The 27654-nt window shown below is 41.5% G+C and overlaps 1 protein-coding gene across 16 annotated transcripts in view; it reads right to left on the reverse strand.

Moving 5' to 3' along the window:
* Window positions 1-27654, reverse strand: part of KIAA1217 (KIAA1217 ortholog) — a 431120-nt gene that overhangs the window by 323411 nt on the left and 80055 nt on the right. For 2 of the 16 annotated variants that reach the window (XM_044425222.1, XM_044425221.1), the window contains exons 1-2: window positions 12987-16837; window positions 2207-2368 (exon numbers count right to left, since the gene is read on the reverse strand). The exons of 11 other annotated variants lie outside the window; for them this stretch is intronic. Coding sequence is in view for 1 of the 5 variants with exons in the window: in XM_044425214.1 (XP_044281149.1) it covers window positions 13330-13399 (70 nt within the window). In the remaining 4 variants the exon portion in view is untranslated. Of the gene's footprint in view, window positions 1-2206; window positions 2369-12986; window positions 16838-27654 lie in introns of those variants that run through there. 3 more of the 16 variants (XM_044425224.1, XM_044425214.1, XM_044425223.1) reach the window with 2 other exon arrangements.

A 27654-nucleotide genomic window follows, 5' to 3' on the forward strand; every position in this document is an offset into this window, starting at 1 on the left:
ATGGACAGATCTATAGAAAACTAAATGTGACCTGGCATTGTATGTCCCATCCACTTGGCAAATCTTTGATCTGGCAAAACATTACAGAGACCAGCAAAGGGAAAATGTTTTATTCATGCTGATACAGAAGAGGAGAGCAAAAGTAAGTTCATGTTTCATGAACATTAAAGAAGATCAACCTTACAGGGAGGGACCCAAGGAAGGCAATCAGCATAACTATGAGTGATAAGCAGTGACCATCATTCCATAAAGCTGTGGTCATATTACAATGGCTTAAATAAAACCTTACTGACCCAGATGTCAAGATAAACATCCTGTTCCAGAGTGTGTGCATGCACAAATGCGCACACACAAATACTGCACATATATGTCGCACTCTGACATGGGGCTCCCATCTAAGCCCCCTACCTGATCAGGGTCCTCCAGAACATTCCCAGCCCACCTCCAAATCTTTGATGTAGGCTCACTATAGTCATCTGAAGATCATATAGTGCCTGCCACTTAATAGTTCTGATCTTGATGTGTCTTTCTTATCAAGTCAACTTGGCTATCGGCATGTGTAATCACTTCTGTGCTGCTTCAGCTGTTTTATATTACACATCACATTTTACTGTGTTCAGCAAACTGAAAACCCATATTTAAAAGGGAAAAATAGGACTCCTCTGTTTTCCATCAGGGGCTCTGAGAACAGTGGACCTAAGAAACAGTTTGTGGTTTATAATCACAGAACCTGGAATTGAGGGATTCCAAGGGCAGCCATGTCCCTACCACTGTACCAAACCACAGACAAGAGCAGCAGATCACCCAGCTAAGCAAGGTGGACACAGAAGCCAGCAAGCTGTATCTTGCTTTCCATATAAATACGACCATGTTGCTGCCATCCCACCCCAGACTTCCACATGGTTTCACAGTCACATCTTGTCTCTACATGCCACTCAGCAAGAGGCAACTAACCAGGACAGGCAGTATTGGCAGAACCAGTCACCCCCACCAGTCACCCCCCATACACAGACACAGTTCTCATCCCTTATCTACTCAGGATGATACCTCATCATTCATTCATTTATCACAGAGAAACTCTTTGTCTGTGAGCTTCCAACTAGTATGAGAGCACCCCAATCCTAAATAAAGATTCCTCTATTCAGAAAACATAATCTATTATCTCTCCCTTGTAATCCAATGCCATTTCGAACTCTCAGCAATGTGTCTTTTTATTGACCAGGGAAAAGGATGTCTTGATATACTAGTTAAATGAATCTTCATAGCTTAAACCACATCTTCACTCTTTAAATATAGCTTCCACTACAAGATTCCTGTTATTTTAGCAAATTAACTGAACGGCTGGCAACAATCATTTATTAATTGGCAAGAAAAACAATTTCCACTACTTTCACTCCATCACCATTAGGTTTAAGAGGACAGGTCGATATACTTGGATTTACTCATTTTTATTTACAATTCAGCAGTTTGGTATAGAACTCAATTTTGCAGTTGCTTAATAACAGCTGGCTCACTTAATTAAATGTGAGTTGCACTGATGAATCTTTGCTGAGACTATTGTTGGTGGTTTTATAGATCTGGCTATTGTGTTGCAGAAAGACCAAACTTATCTGAGAACAATTCTTGCCTGACTAGAACAACTTGTTTTTTACATAAAAGCAACCCCACTCAACTGTCTGGAAGATTTACAGCAAAAACAGAGACAGGTACAATCTCAAATAATAAGCAAACACTTAGCTTGTCCTTCAGGTTAGTTTACTCCCATGTCCTTGAGAATATACAGCAACTAACTACCAACTGAAAGCAGGGGTATCTTAACATCCAAGTGCCTCAAAGCTTCTGTAATAATGTTTGAATTCAACAAGACTGGCATTTCTGCCGTAAGGCAAGAATATCAGTAATACACAATGTTAGCCTTAAAGAGGGTTTTAAGGTTGGAGCTGCAGCTCTCAATTTGGAGTGCTACCCCTCTAACTTCACAGCTAGCACTGTTCTCTTCATGCCGAAGACAGAAGACTGACTTTGAAGTCAGCACTGGAAGCGCATCCTGAATGGTGGGGAGGTGAAGAGCAAGGTTCTACTGAGATACCAGTAATCTTGGTGGGCTCTTTGCCCCACCTCCTGATAGCAGGGGTAAAACGCTTACTGGAATTGCCATATAAGTATTTTGAAGGGTGTGGGGCATGTGTGAGTAATCCTTGATTACCTTTACTGGATGCTCATAATCTTTTAAGTTTTCAGGGTCCTGGGCAGCCACAATGGATGGCACTGCAAAGTGTGGACAAAGGAGCTGACATCTTGCCTCGATCTTCAAGATTTATTTGGTGGAGTTTTCTTCAAAAGAACTTTTGTTTTGTGACATTCAATCCTATGCAAAAGTACAGAAATTTCATTATATTCAATGGAGCTTTCTCAAAGTAAAGAAGCATGGAAAGCACTGGAAGACATTCATTTCTCTTACAGACTGCCAACACATTTCTAGGGACAAAGCCTGAAATATTTAAAGCAGCCTTCACCAACCTGATACCATGTTGTGGTGGCTCAGACTGATGGGGGGGGAGGGGGGTGAAGCCCTAATCTTCTACAGATTGGGAAAGCTGCATGTAGACATTTATATACCAAGCTTTCTCTCTGAAAAAAATATCTGAATGTATGCCTCAGTGTGTTCAGTAATAAAAATAAAGTTATAAGGCATTATAAAACACACACACAGCCAAAAGAAAGATTATTGATAAAAGCCAGTTTTAAACATAAAATTATCAAGCAAACAGAAGGACAAGTGCTGCTAACACATTATCAGCATGGCTTCTGCAAAGTATTTCCAATTCCATAGAATCATCCTATGAAGCTGAATGGTGGGTGATTCAGGACAGATAAAAGGAAGTAGTCTTCCAAAATTCTTCCAATACAACCACATTTTTACTGCTTGTTGAAGGGAAAGCAGTGATGAATCCAATCAGACTTCCCTCTAAGGGCATTCTACAACTGTGGGACCATGCACAAGAAAACTCTGGCCCATCATAGCGCAGACATATGCACAATACACTTTTCCTCACATCTGCTTCTGATTGTGCCTGCTTGCACACTCACATAGTGAAATGCCGTGCAATCTTGTGTAACAAAGCTAACAGGAGAAAACATTTTCATTATTACTTTGTCTACAAAAGCAGCCCAAACAACCACAGGAATTGCCAATGGGTGTATCTCCACCCCACATCAGCTTATCTGCTGCACCCCTGTCCTTGATCACCTAGCAGGGATGTTTGAGATCAACCACATGGAGAAAAGCAAATGACAGGAAGCATGCATGCAACAGATCACTTCTTTAGATCAGGTTACTTTGCTTCTGATACCTGAAGTCAAATCCATGAGTCAAATACTGAAATGAATGCATAGCCATTTTGTTTTTAATATGAAGTGAACATTCACTTCACCCTTGGCTGAGTTGCTTTCTATTGATATGAAACTCATAAAGAGCATCCCCCAGTTTGTTTTAGGGAGGGGAGCCTTCCAACAAATATATTGCTTGCCTTAGGCATCAAACTTAAATTTTAAAGGAGAAATACTTAAGTCCCTAGTGATTAGATATATCAAGTAAACCAGTTTGGTCTATTAGCTGATATTGTGCAATATCAATAAAAATATTTTCCTAAGATCCAGCTTTGTGGTGAGAACTTGGTACATCTATAATTGCAGCTTGTGGAAATTTTATAAACATTTACTTGGGAAGAATCCTTGGTGTCTTCAGGAGGACACAGCCGCTCGTGACCCATGGCTGCCCAGAGAGCTATGATCATTAAGCACAGAGATACGTTTCTCTTGTGGTAAGATACATTAAGATAGGGCAAAGGGTGAGAACTGTTAACAGCAAGGAACAGCAACTTTGCTCTGAATTTGGACACTCTGCCATAAGGGAGAGTGGTTGGCAGAGCAATCTTATGCCCCCTAGACACAGGTAGGGGGCCATAGGATGGATTAGATTCCCAGCTCTGCAGTAGGAAAAATGCTCTGAGCTTGGAGCTGCAGATCTGCATTTGGATCCCCCCCTCCCCCAAACACACACATACACACAAAGAGAGAAAGAGGGAGAGTGAGTACTAGCTGATATGGAAAGAACCACGCAGCTGCTTTTTCAAGGCCACAAAACAACTTCAGAGAAGAGCTTTGGTGGGTACTCCAAGGATCCACAAGGGGAGGAAGTGGTGTTGCCTCAGCCTCCTTTTCTCCCTCTCTGAAGAACTGCAAGTGGATAGCCAAAATTGGCCACCTAGTTGTTTTGCAGGGCAGGAGGAGCAAGGAAACAGACTGTCCTGTTGTGCAAAGAACACACATAATTGCCCAAGTTTGGAGGGTTAAGGACATTCCCATAGGACTGCACCCTGTCCTCAGAGGTTTCCCATTTAAGGGGAAATATCTCTGCAAAGGATGGCCAGGTGTCCTACATTGCATAGGACAGTCCTCTATTTTGGAAAGCTGTCAGAAGGCAGTCACCTATTTGAAGATGTCATTTATTTAATGGGTTGCACAGCCAAAATGTAAAGTCAAAGAATTACATGCAGCAGGGTCTTGGAGGTGTGCATCAACATCAGACTGAGTAGGCACCCAAGTCACCCACACAGTCTTTTCCACTGTGGTTAGATATATGTTTCTATTTAAATTATAGCAATTATTCCTAAATTTGCATCTATATATAAACTTAATGTGTGCAAATGTTATGCAAATTGCTATCCTGTTTTGTCCTTCTTGCTGGTGTTTTTTTTGGCAATATGCGAGTGCCTACTCTAGTGCTGTTATGTATATAATCCATCGATTTTCTGCTCCCCCCACAGCTGGCTGGGGGAATGCTGGGTGCAGTTTACATAATAAATACATGAAGGACAGTATTACAGCCATTATAGAAACAATAAATACATTAAAAACAATAATGTTTTAACACCTGCTCCTACTATAAGGTTTCTATACAGAGCTCTGAGTCATAATCTGCTATTATTTTTAATTTGCTATTTATGTCTTTTGTTGTATGCTCATATTTTATATATATGAGCTGTAATGGCTGGTGGCTGATATCTATCTGAAACTAGGCTGCAATATACTTAAGCCTGATTCATTATAGCAATTTTTAGGTTTATGGCTCATTTTGTCTCTAAAGTGCCTATATTGTGGTGAGGTGGCAGGGTAGAGGAAGGGACACATGACATGATCTCATCTCATTCATCCTTGAAGAAACTTGGCATATAAATTCACTGCTATTCTTTTTCTTCTCTTTTTCTTCTTTACACATGGGAAATCAAGAGACTAAGATACATAGACCTGCTTTAAGTATCCATGCCAGGGGTAGGATTTGGACCTAGGACTGCAACTGTTGTGGTGGTAACGTAACATTTCCAGAAAGCCAAAACTAAGTCCCAGTGTGTCATTCACAACCTTTGACATAATGCATCTGTCAGAGAGAGCTGGATGTATGAAAACCTGGATGTAACTCTTTGAAGAAAGGTCAATATATCAATGTAAATAAATCAATCTTAACAGTGACTACATAATGACCTACATTGTCTTAAACATCTATTAACATTATCAAGGCAGGAATGAATGCCAGAAAATTCTGCTGCTAATTATGTTTTCTTTGTTTGCATCTGTCTTCAATCATAGCCAAAACCCAAAGTGCAGACACCACTGTCATTAATCTTCTGAAACATGGCACTCTTAGACCAAAACATAAAAGACACATACATTAAACCAGTCTTCCCCAACCCAGTGTTCTTCATATGTGTTGGACTACCAACCTCCCCAGTCAGCCCCAGAGATAGGGGTTGTAGTCCAACATAGCTGAAGGACACTAGATTGGGGAAGGTTATACTACATGATAAGCAGTGCATCACATAGTTAAATTAAAAGGTAATGCAATACTGCTAAAAAGAACATAGCATTTACTCATACATGCTTATTCATATATTCTAGATAAGTTAAAAAACAGCTCAGAGAAACAGCTCCTCATTTTTCTGCCAACCATATAATAGATAGGAGCTTTCAGTCCTAGAAAAGCTTTAGCATGTATTCAGGACAAGTAAAATAGAAAAGTTACTTAATTCTTCCAGGGTGTTTTTAAAGCAGAAGGTGCCAAGCTTGATCTCACGATGCCCTAAGTATTTCTGAAGATCAACAAACACTCAAAAGAATCAAACTCTTGGAATGCTTTTTCAAGTATCGCATTTTACCCTGCAGCAAAAATGTGCATACACAGTGCCAATTCTGGTGGCATTGTGCATTTATTTGCATTAGCTGTTCAAATACCTTTTGGGGCATTAAACTTCTTAATGCTACCTGAAGTAAACAGATGTTGAGTTGAGTTTTCCAGTGAATTCTGCTTTACTGAACTATTGTTGCAAATACCCTGACAGATCTCTAAATCCAAGCTTGTCACATTCCATGGCAAACAACAACAATTCCATAATAATATACTTCGCATGGCAGAGGTATCAATGTCACACAGGTATTTCCTGCCATAAAATATACAACTACAGACTCTTTAAACACCAGCATGTATGGACCAAGGATCCCTGGTCTGTGTTCAGGGTTTTCAGCAGACACAGAACAAAGTGAATTGGGATGCGGCTAGCTCCCCCAGTCTAGTTACCTCAGTGCTTATCTGTACTGCACTCTAAGTATATTCAGAGATTATGAGTTTATCTTCTTCTGGTTTTGTTGCAGATATGAGAACTCAGCTCTACAGAATGAGCTCCTTTCCTGCTATTCTCCCACTTAATCTCTAGGTAGTGCTAAACCCAATCACACAAGGAGGTGCCTGCTTTTTCCTTTCACTTTCACAAGAAATACTCCTTTTCCTGGCTCTAAGAAAAATCCTGCAAAAGTGCTCTTAAAAAACAGAAGCAAAACTGGAGGGCTGAAGAACTCCAACAGCCGTAAGGAATGATGAACATGCAAGCAACATCTTGTGTAGCAAACCTCTATATAAGGTTAAACAAGGGGGAAATAGAACACAGGAAGCTGCCTTATATTGTTCTCTGACCATCGGTCCATCTAGTTCTGCACTGTCAACACTGACAATATGCTTCCCTAGTCCTACTAGAGAGGCCAAGGACCAAACCTGTAACCTTATATATGCAAGGCATGTGCCCTGCCACTAAGCTATGGCCCCACCGGAGCAGAAGGCTCCAACCGCACTTGCCTATGCATTCATTACAGAGACCCACCCAAGGCTGTCTGCAGAGCCAGGAGTGGGGCTGCTGCTACAGGCCTTTCAAAGGTGTGTTTATTTAAATCAGTTGTAATCCAAAGGTGACAACATTTACTGTCTGTGGTCTTGACAGTGGGGATCCTCAAGCCTATGGTGATCCAGACAATTTGAATGGCAACCTCTCTTACCCCACTCCATTGACTATTCTGGCTAATCCAGATGAAAACTCCAAACCAAGACAGCTAGAGCCCAAACTTTGCCCAACCCTGCTTTTACAGCAAAAGTAAACACTGGCATCTTGGCAGGTTAGGAAAACACCTTCTTCCTATGATGGCATGCATGCATGCATGCATGCATGCATGCATATATATATATATATATATATATATGCGCCACCAAACTGTCAATGCTCCGTGGGTGGTTCACAACAATATGTGAAGCAGAAATACAATAAAAATAGCATATCAACAACGTATTTTTCCAATATATAAAATTGTTAAAAAGCAATTTGACAGATAGGATAATTTTAGTACAACCAGGCCACTGAAAAGCAGCTGACATAAATACACCATCATGCCGTTAAGTAGCCTTAAGTGTAATTAAGGGCAGTCTTAACCTGGTGCCAAAAGATGACACAGTTGGCGCTAGGTGGGCTTCAGTGATGAGATCAGTCCGTAGACGGAGGGCTGTCTGTAAGAACTCTCTCTTGCTGCTACCCTCCGAGTCTCATCAGGAAGTGGCATTCAGAAGAAGGCCTCAGGTGTTAACTGTAGCTACTAGGGTAGTGTCTGAGTACACTCAAGCTGGGAGAGGCTCTGCATCAGGTAATGTGGTTCCAAGCCATGCAGAAATTTGTAGAGTCCAATATATATTATGGCTTTCAGAGTGATATAATGACCTTTCTGGAGTTCCTCCCACAGCCCAATGCCTATGATTGCAAAAATAGTCAGGATCTCTTCCCTTTATGGAATATCTGATTTGTAGAATGTCTGTAAGCAAAGCCATCAGTGTAAGAACCTTCAGGTTATCCTTCTGCAGGCCTAAAACAAAGGATCATTAATAGCCAGTAACATTCTCCTTATAGGTTGCATTGGGAACTAGGCCAGTCTAAGAAGGCATAGAGGATGGGAGGAGGTAACACCTCTTTGTTCCCTCCACTAGGAAAGCTGGGCAGTGACTGAGGTTTGTGTGTCGCAGGAAGTTAGTCTCAACTGAAAATGAAAAGGAAGCAGAGAGCTGACTTTGCTCTTTGCAGGAAATCCTAAGGCATTATATGTTTCCATGTATATCTGACAGGGAACAGGAAACTGTTGGAATGATAACGGTGTGAACCCTCACCTTCTCTGTGTGTTTGTGTCTGCATAGGTCAGTAAACCATATAACATAGAAATGACAGGAATTCCTGGGACTTCCATCTAAGGAAACTATATCCTAGATAAACAGTGGAACCCTTACAATATCTCACTATTCCAAAGTGGGGTGCACCCTTGCAGTGCTCCCTACTCTCCTGTCCCAAAGGTTCCAGGCAGCCAGTGTGGTGTAGTGGTTAAGAGCATGGGACTGGGACTCAGATGATCTGGGTTCAAGTCCCCGCTCAGCCATGGAACCAACTGGGTGACTTTGGGCCAGTCACAAACTCTCGGCCCAACCTTTTCACAGGGTTGTTGTTGTGGAGATAACATGGAGGAGGAGATGTAAGCTGCCTTGAGCCCTTTGTAGGAAAAAGGCAGGATATAAATAAATAAATAAACACATTTTTAGATAAATTCTTTATGTTTTTCTGCAACTATTAGTTTTGATTCTGATGACAGGCTTTTCTTAATATTGTTATATCTGTATATTTTTAATTGTGATGTTAAGTACTTTGGACCCCAGAAAAGTTGTGTATGCCTCTGTGTGCACATCAAATAAAATGTGTAATATCTAAAAGAGAGAACTGAAGAGATAGCGCATGAAGCTCATGTGTATGATACATGTGACTGTATGCATGCACATTTGTACATTAATGATCTTGAATGAATCAAATGAAGCATCCTTCCTTTGTGTCTGTGTGTGCATGCGCGTGCACATGAGTGCGAGAGATGTAGACTTTGCTTGACAGTTTTGTAATATACTGGAGGCTGCATCCAGATTTATGATGAATCAACTGCACAGACAGAAGTGGGCTGACCCTCCCACCCCCTCCAACAACAACCTATTTAGCTCTCCAAAAAAGCCACAGAGGATGAAGACCTTGCTGAATGGAGTGAGCTGTGGTGTGTGGGATGGAAGGGGAGCTGAGATCCCAAATGCTTGCTCTTTCTCAGATATAAATGAAGTATCTTTAAAACAAACAAACAAAGAGCAATTATAATCAGTGCAGGGAGGGAAAGCCTCCGTGCTACTTAATTAGAATGCAAGCACAACACTATTTCATCTGAGCATCTGCCCTGTAGGACTCCCACTAACTCTGAAAATGACCTTTGGAAACATCTAGGTGGGCATCTTCCCAACCTACCTTGTGAGAGAATTAGGACAGAGTCCTGTACATATGTAGACAGAAAGAAATCCAGAACTCCCAGCATTCCTCAGGCAACAAGCATAGGGTCATATCCTTAGAAGTATTTGCCTATTCTGAGGTTTGCTTTAAAAAATTCCCAGGGCAATATGCCATGTTTTTGGCATATCCACATCTTACTCAAATTGATAGTAAGGTACATAGTTTGACTGCATATGTTTATGCAAGCCACTGTGGTATACTGATTAAGAGTGTGGGCCTGGGACTCAGGTGATCTGGGTTCTAGTTCCTGCTCAGCCATGGAACCAACTGGGTGACTCTGGGCCAGTCACAGACTCTCTGCCTAACCCACCTCACAGGATAGTTGTTGTGGGAGCAGGAAGAGGAGAATGACGTAAGTCACTTTGAGTTTATAGGGGGAAAGTGGTATATAAATCTAACAAATAATTAAAAAATAATTTAAGCTGCTACCCTTCAATCAATAGTTTTAGCCTGGTGAAACTACCCAGTATCTGACTCCTCTTTGCTCCAAAGTCTACTTCATCCATCCATCCATCCATCCAAGAATGCATGTTTATCATAATTTGGCTATAAGGGGATAGTTCAGTGCAAAGTTGTACAGTCTAGATTGTGTGTACAGTCACAGCCTAAAACTGAAATTCTTCAATACTGCTCTTTTCAAGCAAACATGAATTCATATGCTTAGAAGGTTACTCTTTCTCCAGGAGCACTCTTCCACACTCCTCTGCCTTACTATTTCTAGACTGCTCATAAAACACATGCTACCTTTCAAAGAGAGAGTATGGATTACACCAGGGTTTTTTTAAAAAAAGCTCCTTTCATAAAGGAAGAATTTCAGAGCCTGTGAGTCACAATTTCTTTGCTGGAGGATATATTGATTTGAATCAATGAGAAGCAGTGAAAGAAAGGGGAAGCTGGAAGGCAAGGTAATAATGCACCAAAATATGTTGTGATGCTCCTGGAGCAGAAATCATGCTTCCTCATCATTCTCCACCAGGCCCAAGTGATGAATATGAAGCTGCATCTTCTCTGAGCCATCTTACAGGAGCAGCTGTTTGCTCCGAAATGTGTGCTGCTCAAAGCAGTTGCTGCTGAGGATGGAGGACCAGATCCAACATTGTATTTTCCTAATTCAGGCCCCTGACCCAAGCAGATGCCCTCCAGAAAGAATGGAGTGCAGTTCCCCACAACTTCAGCCAGCATGGCCATGCCTCCCTCTAGACAAATTACCAATACCATCTACTTCAGTCTCCCCCAGTGCCCTCTAGATGGTGGTCCTAAAGGGAAGAGCCATAGCACTGTGCCAGAACTGATGTTTTATCTTTGGAAGGTCTCAGGTTCAACCTCTGGCATCTCTTAGGTAGAGCCCAGGAAAGAATCCTGCCTAAAACATTGGGAGATACCACTTATACAGTGGTACCTTGGCTCACGAATGCCTCAGTTCATGACCAAATCGGGTCGCAAACAAAAATTTCATAAAAATTTTTACTCAGGTTGTGAACTCCGCAGTGGGTGGCGACCAAGATCGCAGCCATCACCTCACCCCCCACCCCCTAAGTGGGGAGATGGCCGCAATCATGCTGGGGGCGGGGGGGGAGATGGTTAGTACCATGACGAAGAGAGTGGCATCCCCAAACAGAGCTTGTCGTTCCCTAGAGATATTCACGGTTTTTCCACTTTCATGGGGACCCTATATTCCTATCCCTGCAAAAGTGGAGGGCCAACAGTCAACCTCAGTTAAATGAAACCATGGTAACTGAGACAGTGGATATAGGGTTCCTGCTGCACCTTCATATAAATCTCTATGAACATTAGAAGCTGCTACAAGTGTCCAAAACAGATTTCTGAATTTTGTGTGGATCTAGAAACAATGTGTATAACATGCAGTCCTTTTGTTTTGAGCTTCCTTTCATTTTCCTTCTTTAAAATCAGTCTCACAATGCCTATTCTAACAGAAAATAGCCTTTAAATGTAAATATCAAGTCTTTTTCTTCCTAATTTTGGTGGGATCTATAATGAAAATGACCATGACAAACAATAAGGGTTGAAATTTACATCTGGCTACTACCATAAATGCTCAGATATCATAATTATTAGGCAGGGCTGCCAAGAACCTCAAAGATAAATAGCTTTAGAAGAAAAAGGAACATAGTACAGCACAGAAAGTACCATTTTATGACTTGTTGCTGAGGTCTGTAGTGACCCATAAAAATTCCTACCTTTAATGTATTTGAAAGCATTTCAAGGATTGCTTTCTTATGAAAATTCCTCATTCCAAAAAGGACCACAAAGGTCCTCTACATTCTAATATTTCTGACAGAGTGCCATTTCACTACAGAACTATTAAACACATAACATTACAAGTATTTTTAGCTACTTAAATGTAGATTCATTGGTCAGTTCGCACCACTTTCCCCCCTTGCCTGACCTCTGGAATTTTTCTTTTAACTTTGAGTAATTTCAGCCCTTGTGTGAAGGGCTGGCATCAGCAAAGCCATCTTCCCTGGTCGAAACAGCCCCTGCTGGGAGTACAAGACGAAACTTTCCAACTGTGCTCTCCTCAAAGCAGCCATGGCTGTAACCTAACAAGAGTGGGGTCAGAGTTTCTGTGAACTCTGCTCAGGCAAGGCAGTATTTCCTGCACCAACAGTGCTTGAGGCTTCACCAGGAAGATCTATCCACCCACCAATCAGTCCACTAAGATTATGGGCCTGTATCTCAACATACAGACAACTTGTGACCAACTTGTACCCCACAGGCTGTCAGCATCCCCACTGTCTCCATCACACTCACCTCAGAAATTTTGCTGTTGTACCGCTGAACTTTGACAGCAAACCAGTTTGATTTTTCCCTACACTGCCAAAATGTTGTGGCAAATTTGGTGGCACAGCAATGGGGGACAACACTTGGTGGGTTCCAGGAAGCAAACCTGGCCCCAGGCTTCTGGAGGCTGCCCACTCAAGTCAGATTTGTGTACTCAAAGCAGAAATGTTGCAGCTGCAATAATGGATTGTGTTACTTGTTTGTCCTCGTTTAAAACAGACCATTCCAAGGCAAAATGTTCCAGAATTGTTGCCCAAAGGCCTGGGTTACAGAAGTTAAGATCCAACATGATCCAGTGGATAACATGAACTTGGAAATCCTGAGTTCAAGTCCCTGTTCACACATGAACATTCTGAATAAGCTCTTGGGTCAGTTGTGATCTATTGCAAGAGTTTCAGCTATTGGGTGGGATAGAAATTAAATGAATAAATGCCACGCTCAATTTCTTACCTGTAAAATAGGAACTACATGACACCACAGATTCAGGGCATACACTCTAGAGAAATCTATAATTCAGAGAAATAGAAATGAGGGGCGTATGACAGTGGAGCAGTACATGTATGCAGAAGGACTCTGTTCACTCTCCGGTAACTTCAGTTATATGGATCAGAAATATTTTGCTTTATACCTTCAAGCCCTGTCAAAATCAGTGGGATAGTATTTATACATTTGAAAACTGTATTTATTTAAATGGGAAATTTGTCCCAACACTTCAATCAAATTTGGGGAGGGGGGCATTAATTTTATGGGATATAAAAGTGCTTAAATGAGATCAAGCTTGGATATCTCATACCTGCAAGCTGGATACAGCCCACAGGGCTTCCACATGTCCTGCTACTTCCCTGGCCAAGTTTCACCTCCTCCTGAAAGGAAAAATTTTGTCTTCTGTCAGCAGATGATTTATTTATTTAAAACGTTTGTATCCCACCCTTCACAGCGTCTCAGGGCAGCAATTGGAGATAAGCTCTTCTCCCTGCTGCCAAGAGGGGTCAAAGGGCAGGAAGGAAGCCGCTGAGTGATTCAGTCCTGCTTTTTCCAGAGGTTTATCCTGCTTACTTGAGAGGAGACATCCTGCTCCAAGTGGACAGCTAAGTGCTTGGAATTAGGGATGCTTCTTGAAAACACTGCTGAGTGAATAAACCCTGCTTACTTCAGATAAGGTGTTCCAACACTCAGTATTTAAAACGCTATTCAAACAATTATTCTGAAGAAAGTATCAGGAGTAGATTGTAAAGGTAATTCTCTAATCTGTGAAAGTAATTACTGGACTTTTTAAAATGAAGGGTAAATAATTTCATACTCCGAAGTCTCTGCAAGGGCTCGACCGGTTCAGGTCACCTTTGGGGCAGTTCTGTAAGTACTGATCTGCTGTCAGCAGGCAATTATTGCATAGGAATATTTACAAATGCATAAAAATGTGTAATACAAAGGGTGGTGGTGCAAGTAATTTTTTAATAATTTATGGCCCAGATTTAGTTACATCTGTGCAATCCCCTGCTCCATTTTTTTCAAATAACAGGAATTTGCCTTTAGATATAATTAAACTTATCTAACAAAGGGAAATCAAGTTTCTAGCTCTAGAGGACAATGTTGTTTCTTGCAACTTGCTTTGACTCCTAAAATCCACCACTTCTGTGACACATAAATATGCAATAGTCCCTCAGCCACATGTCAATTTGCATAGTATTTAATGTGGATGGAAAGAAACCCAAACCCTAGAATGGAACAGCTCGATCAAAGCGCAGGTAGCTGCATGAAAACAAGGCAAGACTGCTCTTTTGCTATTTATCCGGTGAAAATTTGCTATCATTCATTCCTCAGCACCAACCTTAATCTTGAAATAATAAAGTTTTTCATATTAAAAGGTACTTCAGAATACTCCCCATTCATCTTAATAAGCACTTGTTCTGATATTAACTATTGTTCCTGTACAATAGCTGGACAATGGAAATTTACAGGTCATGCCAATGGGCAAGAGACATCAACAATATCCCAAAAGGTCTTGAACCCTGAAAGCCCATATTTGATTAGGGCACAATCTTAGGAATGTTTAGACAGAAAAAGAGTCCCAGAATGTAGTTGAACAGTGGGATCGGCACAACTTTTTCCAGCCTAAAGCCAGACAGGGTTGTGTCCTTATAAGGCAATCCACTGGCTCCTAGACAGCATCTCTGTTGTACAGGGGTCCATACAATTGCATGAATTCCCAGATCCAGGATCAGAAGCAGAGCTCCAGTCTTGAAAATGGAGATCCGTGCTCCATTCCCAATTCCCTGACTTGAGGCCAGTGTAGAAAGAACCATGCCAGCTATTTCTCTCAGGTTGTAAGAACAACCTTGGAGAAGGAGTAAAGGGAGTGTTCTGGGGGCAGAGAGGGGAGGAGCCCGGGGCTGCCAGGGTACAAGTACTCTTTGTATCCTGCACCCTCCTTCTCTCCCTGACCAAAGCAGGGCAGGACAGGAGGAGTGGAGATGGTCTCTTTCGCTTCCCTCTGCCTGCGTTGATATTTCCAACATTTCCCTGTGTCTGAAGGCATCCTAGTTGGATTGCTGTAATGTGTAGGCTTTCATACATAATCAGATCTTTATTTCTAAAAATTGCTTGAAAGAGAAACAGACACACCCACATACACACTTTGTATCTCCTGGGCCACCACACCACACCAGTTAATGAGATGAAGCAGGAACCTAGCCTAGACAGCAGTGTTCAAACTTGTAATCTTCATGGCAGGTTAAAATCCTTCTTTGGTACCAACATCCATCACCTGATAGAGAAAAAAAAATGTTCCTACCTAACCAGGCGGCTCTCCTAGAGCAATATCCCACTGTTGAAACTGAGTAATTTTTATGACATTTAAGGTACAAAGCATATGCTATATATTATTTTAACAGTAGTCCTTGTCTAGCTAGGCGAGGTCCAGATGTTAATCTGGAGTTGACCTCAAGCTGACATGCAGACATTACAGTAATAGATTTGATCCAGCTGTTCAGTTTACTTGTTTGCCTTTCCCTCTGCACCGTATGTAACACTGTGGCACCAACCAGCCTATTTACTGCACATCCAACTGAATCAGATTATAGTTATTAGTCATGGCTGGATAAAATATCACTTCCAAAGAAAAACAATAAGAGCAAAGGCAGGCAGTATCAGCTCCTGCAAGTTTAGTACTCTGATGTCAGCCAGCCAAACATACATATTGGCGATGAAATTGGCACATATGTAATGCATGCAATTTGCAATGAAGGAAACATATGTGTAAATATCAAGAAGCCACTCTTGGAAAGAGTCTCTTTTTTGAAAGGAAGTTCTAAATGGTAAACCAGAATAAACCAAACTTCTCCAACCTGGCTCTCCAGATGTTTTGAACTGCAGTTCCCACCAGACTCAGCCAACAGAGCCAATGGTTAGAGCTGATGGGTGTTGTAGTCCAAAATCTACCTGGAGACCATTAGATTTGGTAAGGCTGCAGTAAACATTAGAAAGACAAGTAACAGGATTTACTTCTTTCAACCTAATTACTATCAGTGCCATTGCATATGCATATATTTTCATAATAAAATAGCCATTTCCTGTGAAGTGCTATAAGCATCTCTTTTTTGTTTCAGGCCTAACCACAAAGCAAGCAAATCTGAAATGTTCATACTAAATTTTGCATTGGCTCTTGGACAAAAACAGAGAGGTAGATATATTCCATTCATTTCTCTTTGATGTTGATTTTGGTGTCTTCAGGCAGGCAGCAGAACATGAGAAATCTTCATGAGCTCCTTTTTTTTTCTTTTTTCTTTTTCGTTTTTGCTGGAGGGCAGAACTCTCTCCCTCTCCCTCCCTTTTTCTTCCCCTGTCCCTCTATCTCTCAATTTTAGCAGAAAGGCAAATTACATTCCCACCAACCATTAAATTTACTTTCTGTAACTCATACACGCACACACACCCACAAAAAAATAATGGGTAAGTCTCCTACCAAATGGATGCTTCTGCAATTTAAGACAGTCCTGACTCATTTTACTTCCTTCTTCCCAATTAAAATTAAGTCATGTTCTTAATTTGAAGTTCTCTGCTTCAGTGATTAATTAATTCAGTGTGTTCTTATCCAGCAGGACTGGAGATTCAAAGTGGACCCAAAATCATTAAATAATTTTTAAAAATCACCATAGCCTGGATCTTAAGTTTCCTTCTATGGAGAAAAGAAGGTCCCCCTGAGCAGCAAAAATATACATGGCCCCTGAGCCTGGGATTCTTTTAGAGCAGGGGTCTCAAACTCACGGCCCGCAGGCCAGTTGCCGGGACGGGCGGGGCACGGGGGAGGGGCCCTGCGGCCTTCAAAGCGCCGGCAGCACCCGGGCCGGCCGTGGGATGAGCGGCCCACCACCACCGCGGGGGTGGAATACTTGATGCGGCCCAGCCTCACCCAGACTCTACTTCCAGTGGCCCCCAGCTAAGTTGAGTTTGAGACCCCTGTTTTAGAATATGTTGGAGGGCAGCTGCAGTGGGAAACCCCTCATTTGAATACAACATAGGATCCTAGTCAGTGTTTAAGCCCAGCAGCAGCAGATAAGACACATGGAGAAATGCTGGAGCTCAGAAGGGCTCACCCCCACTGCCACCCAGTTACAGCCACTACACCACCCTGCTTTTGCTACCACAGGCCAGCCAGTCCGCTTATGCATGGCAGTGGCTGAATAGAACTCTAGGCCAGCTGGCCTGAATTCTGTGGCCCCATCTTAATTATGCTGGTCCTGCCCCCATGCAAATGTAGGGGATGGGGCTTATACAAATAACATGGCTGCAGCAGTGAGTTCTGGTGTGCAGGCCCAAGTTCTGTTCAGGGGTGCTGACACTGGGTAGATTGGCTCCTTTCAGTGGGGACTGGGGAGCTGGGGCAAAGGCCTGGCAGTGGAGCAGACAGAACTCTAGGCTCACAGGCCTGCATTTATCCATTCTGGTATGTTCATGATGCCAGTCTGCTTTAGTTGTGGGGAGAAATAAATAATCTGGCAGCACTAGCAGGTCCAAGAGCTCAGCCATGCAGCTATGCTCAATACATTCCCACATTAGTTGTACATAGGTGGTCATGGAGGGTTGGGCTAAGTCCTCAAATACTTCCAGCTTTGCACTTCAGTTACCTATTGCAATATTGAAACTTTTTCAGCCCAAAAGCCAAATGTAATTTCAGAGAAGCTGGGAGTGGGAAGTGAATTCCAGTGGTAAGAAGGGGCAAAGGCAAAAAGAATGGGGCTAAAATACCAGAATTTTTGTCTTATGCTCTTGCTTCCAGTAACTAAGCCTTAGGAGAGGCATTTCAATCTTTTAGAATGGGAAAAATGTGCAAAGCCAGGAAACCACCAGAACGTAAGTGGCCGGGGGACCAATGAAGTCATGAGCTACTGGAAAGCTACTGAGGCTCAGAATGAGACGTGGGGCCTCAAGTTTAACATCCCTGCCATAGAGGCTCTTTTATAGATTCCCAAGAGTTCTGGTGATGGTTGAGTCCGTTTCCTACTTAATTTAAGACTGTATCTAACCTGTAAGCATCTTCACTAACACACCATCCCTGTATCTCAGAAGATACATCCGAGCACAAAGAAGCCATTCACAAATTTGGAAGAGAACAGCAAAGGTACACAGTTCAGTGCTTACATAGTTTACTTCTAGTTATTAAAGAAGGCGGGTAGGAATTCAAGACTAAATATATCCAGTACTTCAACAGATCTGTAGGGAAATCCAAGATGGTCCATTTTGCATTTTTATTAAATGCTGAAATACGTTGTAGGTACTGCAGCCACCAACAGAAGCATTAACATAAAGAAGATTAATTGCTTAAATGCTCTAAGGCAATAATTCATTACTGTAGACTCCCTCCAAACATGTCAAGTACACTTTCGCTACCTGTTCTGGAATGTGCGTTCCTTAATATATGAGTTTTAGAAGTGTACAATGCTACCATAACCACTCCCTCGAGCTCTATTTTTCATGTCTGCTGTTATAAAGTTAGATACCAACTTTTACTACAAGGCAAGGTTGTAAAGTTCAAGGAAACAGCACAGCTTTTACTGCAACTTTACATTAACCCCAGAGTTAACATCTACTAACTTACTTTTAGAATAACCCACCTGTGTGGGTTTTAAGCAATGAAGTTTACATTTTGTTCCCACTATTCACACTCAGTTTGAGATATTACGTTCTTTTGATGCCTCCTTTGTTTAAAAAGACCCCCGCCCTCGACCACCTATGTACAACAAACAAGATTCTCTTTTTCCCCTAACAAGTATAGCTCTAAACAATGTTTGCTTCTTTACTTTCTAATCATCAGTTATAAGCAATAGTGCTTTGTCCAACTGGTTTTTCCCATAACAAGCTAACTTTTCCACTAAGTGAAACTCAGATAAATAACTGCTTCAGAATGGCAGCCAACAAACTTTTCAACATATGTTACTCATGCCCAGAACAACCCAGTCTTTCAAAAGACAAGAACCACATTAAAGAAAGAAGGATCAAACGATCTTGAAAGAGGTTGGCATATTTTCCCTTCTTTCTTTCATTTTTTGTTTGGTTTTTTGGTTTAAGAAAGTAAATTTACATCAAAGAAAATAACTTTTCTTTTTAAATTAATTTTTTTGTCTTCAAGAAATAAAATCAATGCTTTTAAAGATAAACCTTTGTATATTAGAGGCTTAGTGACAACAATTGACTACTATGAACCTGTGGTATAAGTAATATCAGGGCTTTTTTTGTCATAGAACACAGGGAACGGCGTTCTGGCACCTTTTTTTCAATGGATTTTACTAAGTGATTTTGAACAGGTAGCAGATCAGCAGCGAACATCATTAACATAGTGCCTGCAGGCTGCTATTGAGCCTGCTATCTGCTATCTGATAGTGAGAGATAGCTGCTTGGGACTCTGCTCCACTGTTCGGCTTGGGATTGGTGTGCGCGCTTACTGCCGTGGAGTTCCCGCACCTTTTTTTTTTCTTTACAAAAAAAGCACTGAGTAATATATTATTAATATTGACACTATGATTTTTTAAAAACCTATTTATTTTCCAGCATATGTTGGATGTATGGGCAAAAAGAAATTTCACCTGAAAATTGTGGGAGAAAGAGAGAATTCAGAGAAACCTGAGCAAAGAGTTATTTATTTCAAAAGAGCTTTTAACAGGAACAACGCATAACCAAAAATGTCTTGGTGAGCTTTCAGGAACTCAGAAGGAAGTAACACTGGAAAAAATGAAGGCAGACATCCTGGTTAAGGCCGTTAGAAGTCGATCATCTGAGGTACAGAAAACTCAAGTAGCCAGAGAGTTTGCAAGGGTATCATGGGAAACGAAAAGAAAAATAAACTAAAGAGCGCTCATCTGGCACTTCCCCAGCCGGCAACTTTCAATAAGGTAAGCACTGAAGCCCTGCATCTTGAAGAATGTCTCCAAAATTCCCAAGATCCATTTGAAAAGGACAGGAAATTACTTCCTCTTTTGCATGGATGTGAAGAAGTTGCGAAAACGCAGGTGGAGGGATTGGCAGAACACTGTATGATATACATCTATCTGGACCTTAAGTTCATCTATGGAGGTCCTTCTCCATGAGCCACCTTTAAAAGAAACATGGAAAGCTGTTACGAGGGGAAGGGCCTTCCCAGCTGTGGAGCCCCAACTATTGAAACTGCTCCCCAGGGAGGAGCACCTGGTGCCAATCCTTTATACATTCGGTGCCAGGTTAAAACCTTTTTATTTTCCAGTTATTTTAACTGAATAGGATGAGCTGTTTTTTATACTGGGTTTTATTCATATGATTATTGGCTGCTGTGAAGTAGTAGTATTGTGTTATGCATTGTTATTATTTATTTGTTTAATCATTGTTTATTATATTATATATTATATTGCATTTGATGGTTATTGTGGATGTGCTAGCGATATCAACATTTTATGCTATGTTTTATTTTAAATGATTTTGTTGATTGCACACCATTCCAAACCTTTTGCTAAGAACAGTATATAAAAGCTTTAAATAAAATAAATAAATACATGTTATTAGAAATAAATAGATAAATAAATAAATAAATGTCGACACACATGAAAAGCTGTAGTCAGGATCCCAACTTCCTCGATCTGGTATGAATAGATGACACGTGGACTACCGATCCCAAACCCCCCAAGCAGCACATGTTTGTACCCCAACACATCTGGAGAGCATCAGCCTGCAGAAGGTTTTTATAATCACTTTACATTACCAAGTAATTTCTGACCCCCTCACATTTATAGGGCACAATTTTCCCGTCCCTTTTCACAATAACTCCATGTCTTTCTTTGCTGCACTTCCCTTTAGTGATTCAATAGGCCTGGGAGGAACCCTGGCAGAATCCCTCCCTCTAGCATTCGCAGACTTCCTCTCATGCTCAGCCCAGTCTTAGAAAGTAAGCTGAGCCAAGAGGAAGTCCACAAGCACACACAGCGCCCTTCTTCTGTGTCAGACGCAGCAACAAAAAGGCTGCTGCACATTTGAATGGAAGATGAGCACTGTTTGTATAGCACATGGGGCTCAGTTCCTGGAGAGTACCCACAAATGCTGGGCACATCCATCAGGGTTGTAAAAAATGGAGCTAAGTTCAGGAAGCCGAGCCTGGAGAATCTGGATTCCCACCCACAAATCATATTCCTCAAACATCCCTATGTGAAGATCCAGAATCCAGTTTAGGGGTGAGAATCCAATGGATTTCCTCAGCTCTACTTCCCCAGTTGTGGCCTGCTTTCCCCCTGCCCTATGTCTGCCCTACACCAAGCATTTGCATGGGCATCCAGCCGGAAGTGAGTCCATGAGACTGGCTTGTGCACGCATCGCCTACTGTGCAAACTGAGTTCTGCTTCCACGCACGACTTGAGGACTTTTTTGTATTTTGTGCAAAGAAGTGTGCTTTTTGTGCAAAGGGGTCCTCTAGCATTCCCAAACATTCATGGACTTGATCTCAGCTCAGCACACTTCCTGGTGAGGACCAAATGTGGGAAAGCAGTCCGGCAAAAGCAAGACAGCAGGATTCCAACCAGATTTTTGCATCTACTTACCCGTCACCTTTTTCCTGTGTCTCTATTTTCCATTTTCTCCTTTGGATTCAACCTCCCCGCCCCCCTTACAATTTACTGTAATTGACTGCTTGTTCTGTTAACATATCATTGGGATTTTCTCTTTTGTATAGATGGGGCAGGTGAAGGTAGTCAACACTGAGTCAACATTATTGATATTTTATTTGTATCTATCAATACAAAAACAAATCTTAATAAGGCTCTCCTTGTTATCTTGCATTTAGCAAAGAAGCATCAAGAGGGGCTTCTCCACTGTGGTCCCTCTATTATAGGATGACCTTGCCCCATGAGGGATCTGCTGGGCCCCAATTCTGCAGGTGATTCACCAGTTAGTAGATTATTCATACTAGCATATTCCCAGACACTGTTTTTGTTTTTAACTGAATGACTGGACATGGAATGATTGAAGCTTGGATATCTTAACAACTTGCCCCCATACAAACGTTTTGGTGGTTTTATTTTATCAGTTTATTTTATAAGCCAACTTGTTATCATTTATATTGAAAACTATAAATAACTTGAATAAATAAAAAAATAAGCACTTCAGATTTGGTTAACAGGATTGCAACATGGTGCAAAGCACCATGGTTTGCACTGGTGTATATATAAGCTTAAACCATGCTTAAGGCAAACAAGGGAAGGGCTGGTGGAAATGGTGCTGGAAAGGACAAAAGCATGTAGAGTAGCTCCTAGTTTGCAAGCCATGTTTTGCAAGGAATGACACTTCATCTGTGTTAAATCATCCATGGCATGCTATTAAAAAATGCATAGCAATCAACAGTGTGTGAGAAAGACTGAATTATTCCAAAGAAGAAATAATTCATTCCTATTTACAAAACTAACAAAATTGAAAATCATACATTTAATACTCACTACTCCGGAGGTGCCAGCATTTGCCAACTCAAATGTTACATTTGATGAACCCTGCCTTATTCAGTACTCAATCCTCAATGCTACTAAACGCTGAGAACTAGTTCTGATCCTGGAAAGCAATTTAGCTTTTCTTGGATAAAAAGCCCAAGCTGAAGCCCAAATGTATATTCTCGGAACAAGTGTCTTTGGAAATTAAATGATTCAGTGATCACAAGGGCCAGGACACACAGAAGTTAGTGGAAAACAGAGTAATCGGCAGTGATGAGAAGGTGGCAGAAGAACCATGGAAGACCTCATCTTCATTCAGGGTCTAACACTCCTCTGAGGGCAGCATGTTTCCAAGTGCTATAGCACTTCTTGCAAATATGTGATCAAAAACGGGTCAGGTGTTTGGGAACAGCTTTCAGGATTTCAGACAGGGACTTTCCCAGGAGTCGCTGGGAAATGAAACAGAGGCCTTCTGCATGCCAAACCTGCATTCTGAGCTTCCCCATTTCTGACCACTTTCTACTTAGTTGGGATTCTTAGCTCCAAAAGGCAAGTTCCTTGTGATGCATCCAGCTGGTCACTTGACTTTCAAGGAAACTTTCACCTCCATTTCCCACAATCATTGTTTAAAATGGTAAGATCTGCCTAGTATCTATAAATTGATTGCTTATTTGCAAAAATGCAGTTCTAGGAATCTGAGAGGCAGGGGGAGATTTGTATGTAGACAGTGTGATTGTTACAGGCTGTGTGCAGCAAGCAAGAACAAAAGAAATGTTTGACTATGCTGTCTGGGAATTATCAGCAAGGTATGTCTGATACCATCAACGGAAACATACCAGACATTGTCATTCTGTTGTGTAACTTTGTGAAAGAGAATGTACCTGCCTCTTTCTGGTTGACAAAGTGCTGGTCTATTTTTGTTGTTGCTGCGTTTTAACTCATGAAACTGTAGATTTTAGATCTTGGCCAAGATGTCTTGGAAAAGAATATTCTGATAACTTTCTTTCTGAGGCCCCATTCAACTGTTAGACAAAATGTTCCCCCACCATACACACACTTCATCATTCATGTATAGGCTGGAGAATTTCACATGCAGCAGCTAACCAACAAATCTATCTCAGTATTTTTGAAAGAAAATATACAGGTCCTTCTTTCCTTTTTCATGAACAATATATTCTTTGTAATTTTAAATATTTCTTCACCATCCTTGATCACAAGGATTCCAGGATGAGATACAAGAGTGTGGATGAAATTGTTCATACAATTATGTAAATCCAATATAGTAAAAGCAACAAATAGCCATAAGAGGATGCTGCAGCCTTCACTAGCCTGGAAGACATGAGCTGTCCATATTTTCTGGACTTCAGCGCCTAGAAGTCCTGACCATAGATCATGCTGGCTAGGATGATGGGAGCTGAAGTTCAAACCATGTGGAGGGCAGCAGGCTGGGGAAAGTCTGGAATACAACATCCAATTATGCAGAACAAAAAAACAAGGGAGAACATAAAACACAGTGGAATTTTCTCCAAAATGGCTGGGCAAACAAGAAGTTTGTAAACTAGTGCCAGGAAAAATGTAAGAACATAAGAAAAGCCCTGCTGAAACAGACCTAGACCCCATCTCATCCAGCATTCTGTTGCCACAGCGGCCAACCAGATATCCTACGTGGGAAGTCCACCAAGAGGTTGAGTGCAACACTATTTTGCTGCTCAGTGTTCTCCAACAACTTGTATAAAGGAGCACTCTGCATACTAGTAAAGAGGCACCAGGGTCAGAAAGGTCACTTTGGGGGAAGTATGTCAGAGTCAGAGTGTCACCCCACAAAAGTTCTCTCTTTTGTAAAACACAGGACGCTGCTCTGCTAAAGCAGCTACACTGCAAAGGGCCTCTCGTCTTCTACAGACCAGTATGACATGGGCAAGCTAGTATAAGAGGCACTACTTCAGGCATTTGTAGGGCTTAAGGTAAGTCTTGGCTCCTATATAATTGGACTCAGTATATGAAGGACCAAATAGCCCAAATCAGTTCTCTGCGGAATTTTAAATAGGTAAATAAATCTATCCCGCCTCCCATAGAACAATAAACAAAATCCACCCCATCCCACACACACACATTTTGCCAAACACAAAAAGGGTGGGAAGTTTCCAAAGTCCTTATTTGCTGAGCACCAGGAGTTTCCAGACAGAGAGTTCATTGCATTATTACTCTTTGACATTCATGAGATTTTACAGAGGGTCCTGAAAACAACATCTTCTACACAGAAGCTTTCCTTACTTCCCCACCCCTTCTTCCTTTTTCCTTATCACAGAAAATCTGCTCAGGAGGTAGGATGGAATAGCTGCACAGCGTCTTCTGGGTAGTAGAACTCCAAGCCCTCACTCTTAGCAGTGTAGGCATGCCTATCTTTATAGTGTTTTTTATAGGTTGAAGGTTTGTGGCAACCCTGCGTCAAGCAAGTCTATCTGTGCCTTTTTTCCAACAGCATTTGCTCACTTTGTGTCTCTGCATCATGCTTTGGTGGTTTTGGGATCATAATTCTTGCAATTTAGCTGGACCCTTCATATCCATGGAGGATAAGTTCCAAGCCCCACAGGAGATGCCTAAAACCACAAACAGTAGTGAACAATATATGCAGTACATATAAGTTTCTTTCTTCACAATTTCACAGGTAGGAGATTCATTCTTACCATACCTCCTAGTGACTTCAGCATACATTTTTTCCTTATTAAATCAAGAATTTTCACTTAAGGGAAGCACTTTATGACGTCTCTTTCAAGTTAGGGTCAACTACAGTTAAGTGAAACTGGTAGCCAAACCTGAAGATATGGGGGTCCTGGTGTATTTCAAACTTTTTCATTATCATTACATGAGGGGGGCCACCGAAAAACCAGGAATTATCTTTTGGAGGGCTGGCCCCTTGTAGTACAGGCTTCTCCTGCTAGATGAGTGTTCTAGGAACCTGTCTGCACCAGTGTTCCCAGATGGGTTGTTGTGAGAGGCTGCATTCAGCTTCAGTGAGGTTTTTTTGGAGACTCTTTCAATGTGTTTGTCTATTTCATGATAGCTGATTTACATGAACAATGTGCGGTGGTGAAATTTTTGAGTGTTCAGCAGTTTTTGACCAAAAATGGCATGACCCTCTTGCCCTATCCTCCCTATTCACCCTATCTCGCCCTGTGCACCCCCCCCCCCCCCCGGATGAAAAATGTCCTCAAATGGAACACCTTGCAACAATCAGTTCGAGAAGTCACTAAAGTAACACAAGCAACCTAATACCCTTGGTGGAGGAGTTAAGACATATACAAAACCTTTTGGGTCTACCAGGCTTGTATGTAATTTAGACTTGCAAGGACGAACTGTGATTTCCAAAGCATTCCCTTGTGCTGAGCAATGGAGTTATATGACTTTTCTTCTTTGCTTAGACATAAACTGAACCCAAGAAGTGCTGGAAATTATTTAGTCTATATGAAACCATCTGTCTGCTATCAGGTCTGCCAGATATGACAAAGCTCTGCCAGCAATATAGTTGGGAGCATGGGCAATAGCATTTTGTAAAAGCAAGAACATTTTTCATGAGATACATATATATATATATAACCTTGAACATCTTGGATTTAATGTTCTGCCTCTCCTTAAAATAGATCCCATACACATGGCATGTTTTATGGTTTCATGTCATTCTATGGAACTTCAGCTACAGGCAGTATAGAAATTAAATGACTGACTGACTGACTGACTGACTGACTGACTGACTGACTGAATAAATAAGGAAACTTTCTATAACATTCTTCTCTGGAAGCACAATATTGCAGGGAAGGGGCATAGAGGGATGCAGCACAGTCCTGTGGATATCTATTTGAAGGTACATTCCACAGAGATCAGTGGGATCTACTCCCAGGTAACTGCATAGGATTTCAGCCTTTGTATGTATTACATGCTGAATTAGCATGTCAGGGCATCCCAATCTCATTTGAATCCACTGAAGATTTCTCAACATCCCTCCTTCAGTCCCATTTGGGCCATTAAAATACCAATGCTACCACCCCAGCAGTGGTAATCAACAGGTGGAATTCAATTCATAACCATGTCTGCCTCCATAGCCTCTCAGGCAACCCTATTACAGAACCTAATAACATCAGGCACAGCGTTGGAGGCTCATTCACCCACTCATCTTCCAACATGATATATGCTATCACCTGCCTGCATTGTCCTTCAACTTTCTGTACTGGACAAATAGGTCAAGCTCTACGCAAAATGAGCAAATGGACACAAAACTGTTGCAAGAAATTTCATATTCAGAAACAAGTGGGAGAATATTTCACACTCCTGGGACACTCAGCCACTCAACTGAAGTTGCCATTTTCCACAGGAACTTCAGTGGAACACTCCAGCAACAAAATACTATTTGTGCACATAAACAGAAATTTGACTATATTCAGTCCCTGCCCAATTGCAGGTGCTAAATTAATATGGCATGCCTAGGATATTTGTGTTTATCACAGATCACTGCTGGTATGAATAATCCCTGTCTTGCACAAATTCAAACTATATTTTGAATACAACATTCAAAACAATACATTATTGTGTTGATGATATTTATTTATGTTGTAAGCCACCCCGAGGCTGAGGCGAATGGAGCGGCATGTAAATCTGCTAAATAAATAAATCTTTTTGGTACAGTTCATGATCACTTGGCCCAGTATTAATAATTTCCCTCTCTATATGCATACATACTTGTAAGCAGTGCATAATAATAATGAGGACTCTAGTCTGCAAGAGCTCATTCTGTAATAAATTTGTTAGGATGCAATCCTCTGCATGTCCACAGAGAGAAAAAAGTCCTACAATTCCTGTTATTCCCCAGCTAGCCATGCAGAAAACTAAGATCATGGCATCCGGTCCTCTCACTTCCTGGCAAATAGATGGGGAAGAAATGGAGGTAGTGACAGGTTTTCTTTTCCTGGGCTCCAAGGTCAACGCAGACAGGGACTGCAGCCAAGAAATTAAAAGACGCTTGCTCCTGGGGAGGAAAGCTATGGCAAATCTAGACAGCATAGTAAAAAGCAGAGACATCACCCTGCCCACAAAATTGCGTATAGTCAAGGCTATGGTTTTCCCAGTTGCAATGTATGGCTGTGAAAGCTGGACCATAAGGAAGGCTGAGTGCCAAAGAATTGAGGCCTTTG

This window comes from Varanus komodoensis, unplaced genomic scaffold, assembly GCF_004798865.1.
Source record: "Varanus komodoensis strain SLA01 unplaced genomic scaffold, ASM479886v1 scaffold15, whole genome shotgun sequence".
In the NCBI taxonomy this organism is placed as follows: domain Eukaryota; kingdom Metazoa; phylum Chordata; class Lepidosauria; order Squamata; family Varanidae; genus Varanus; species Varanus komodoensis.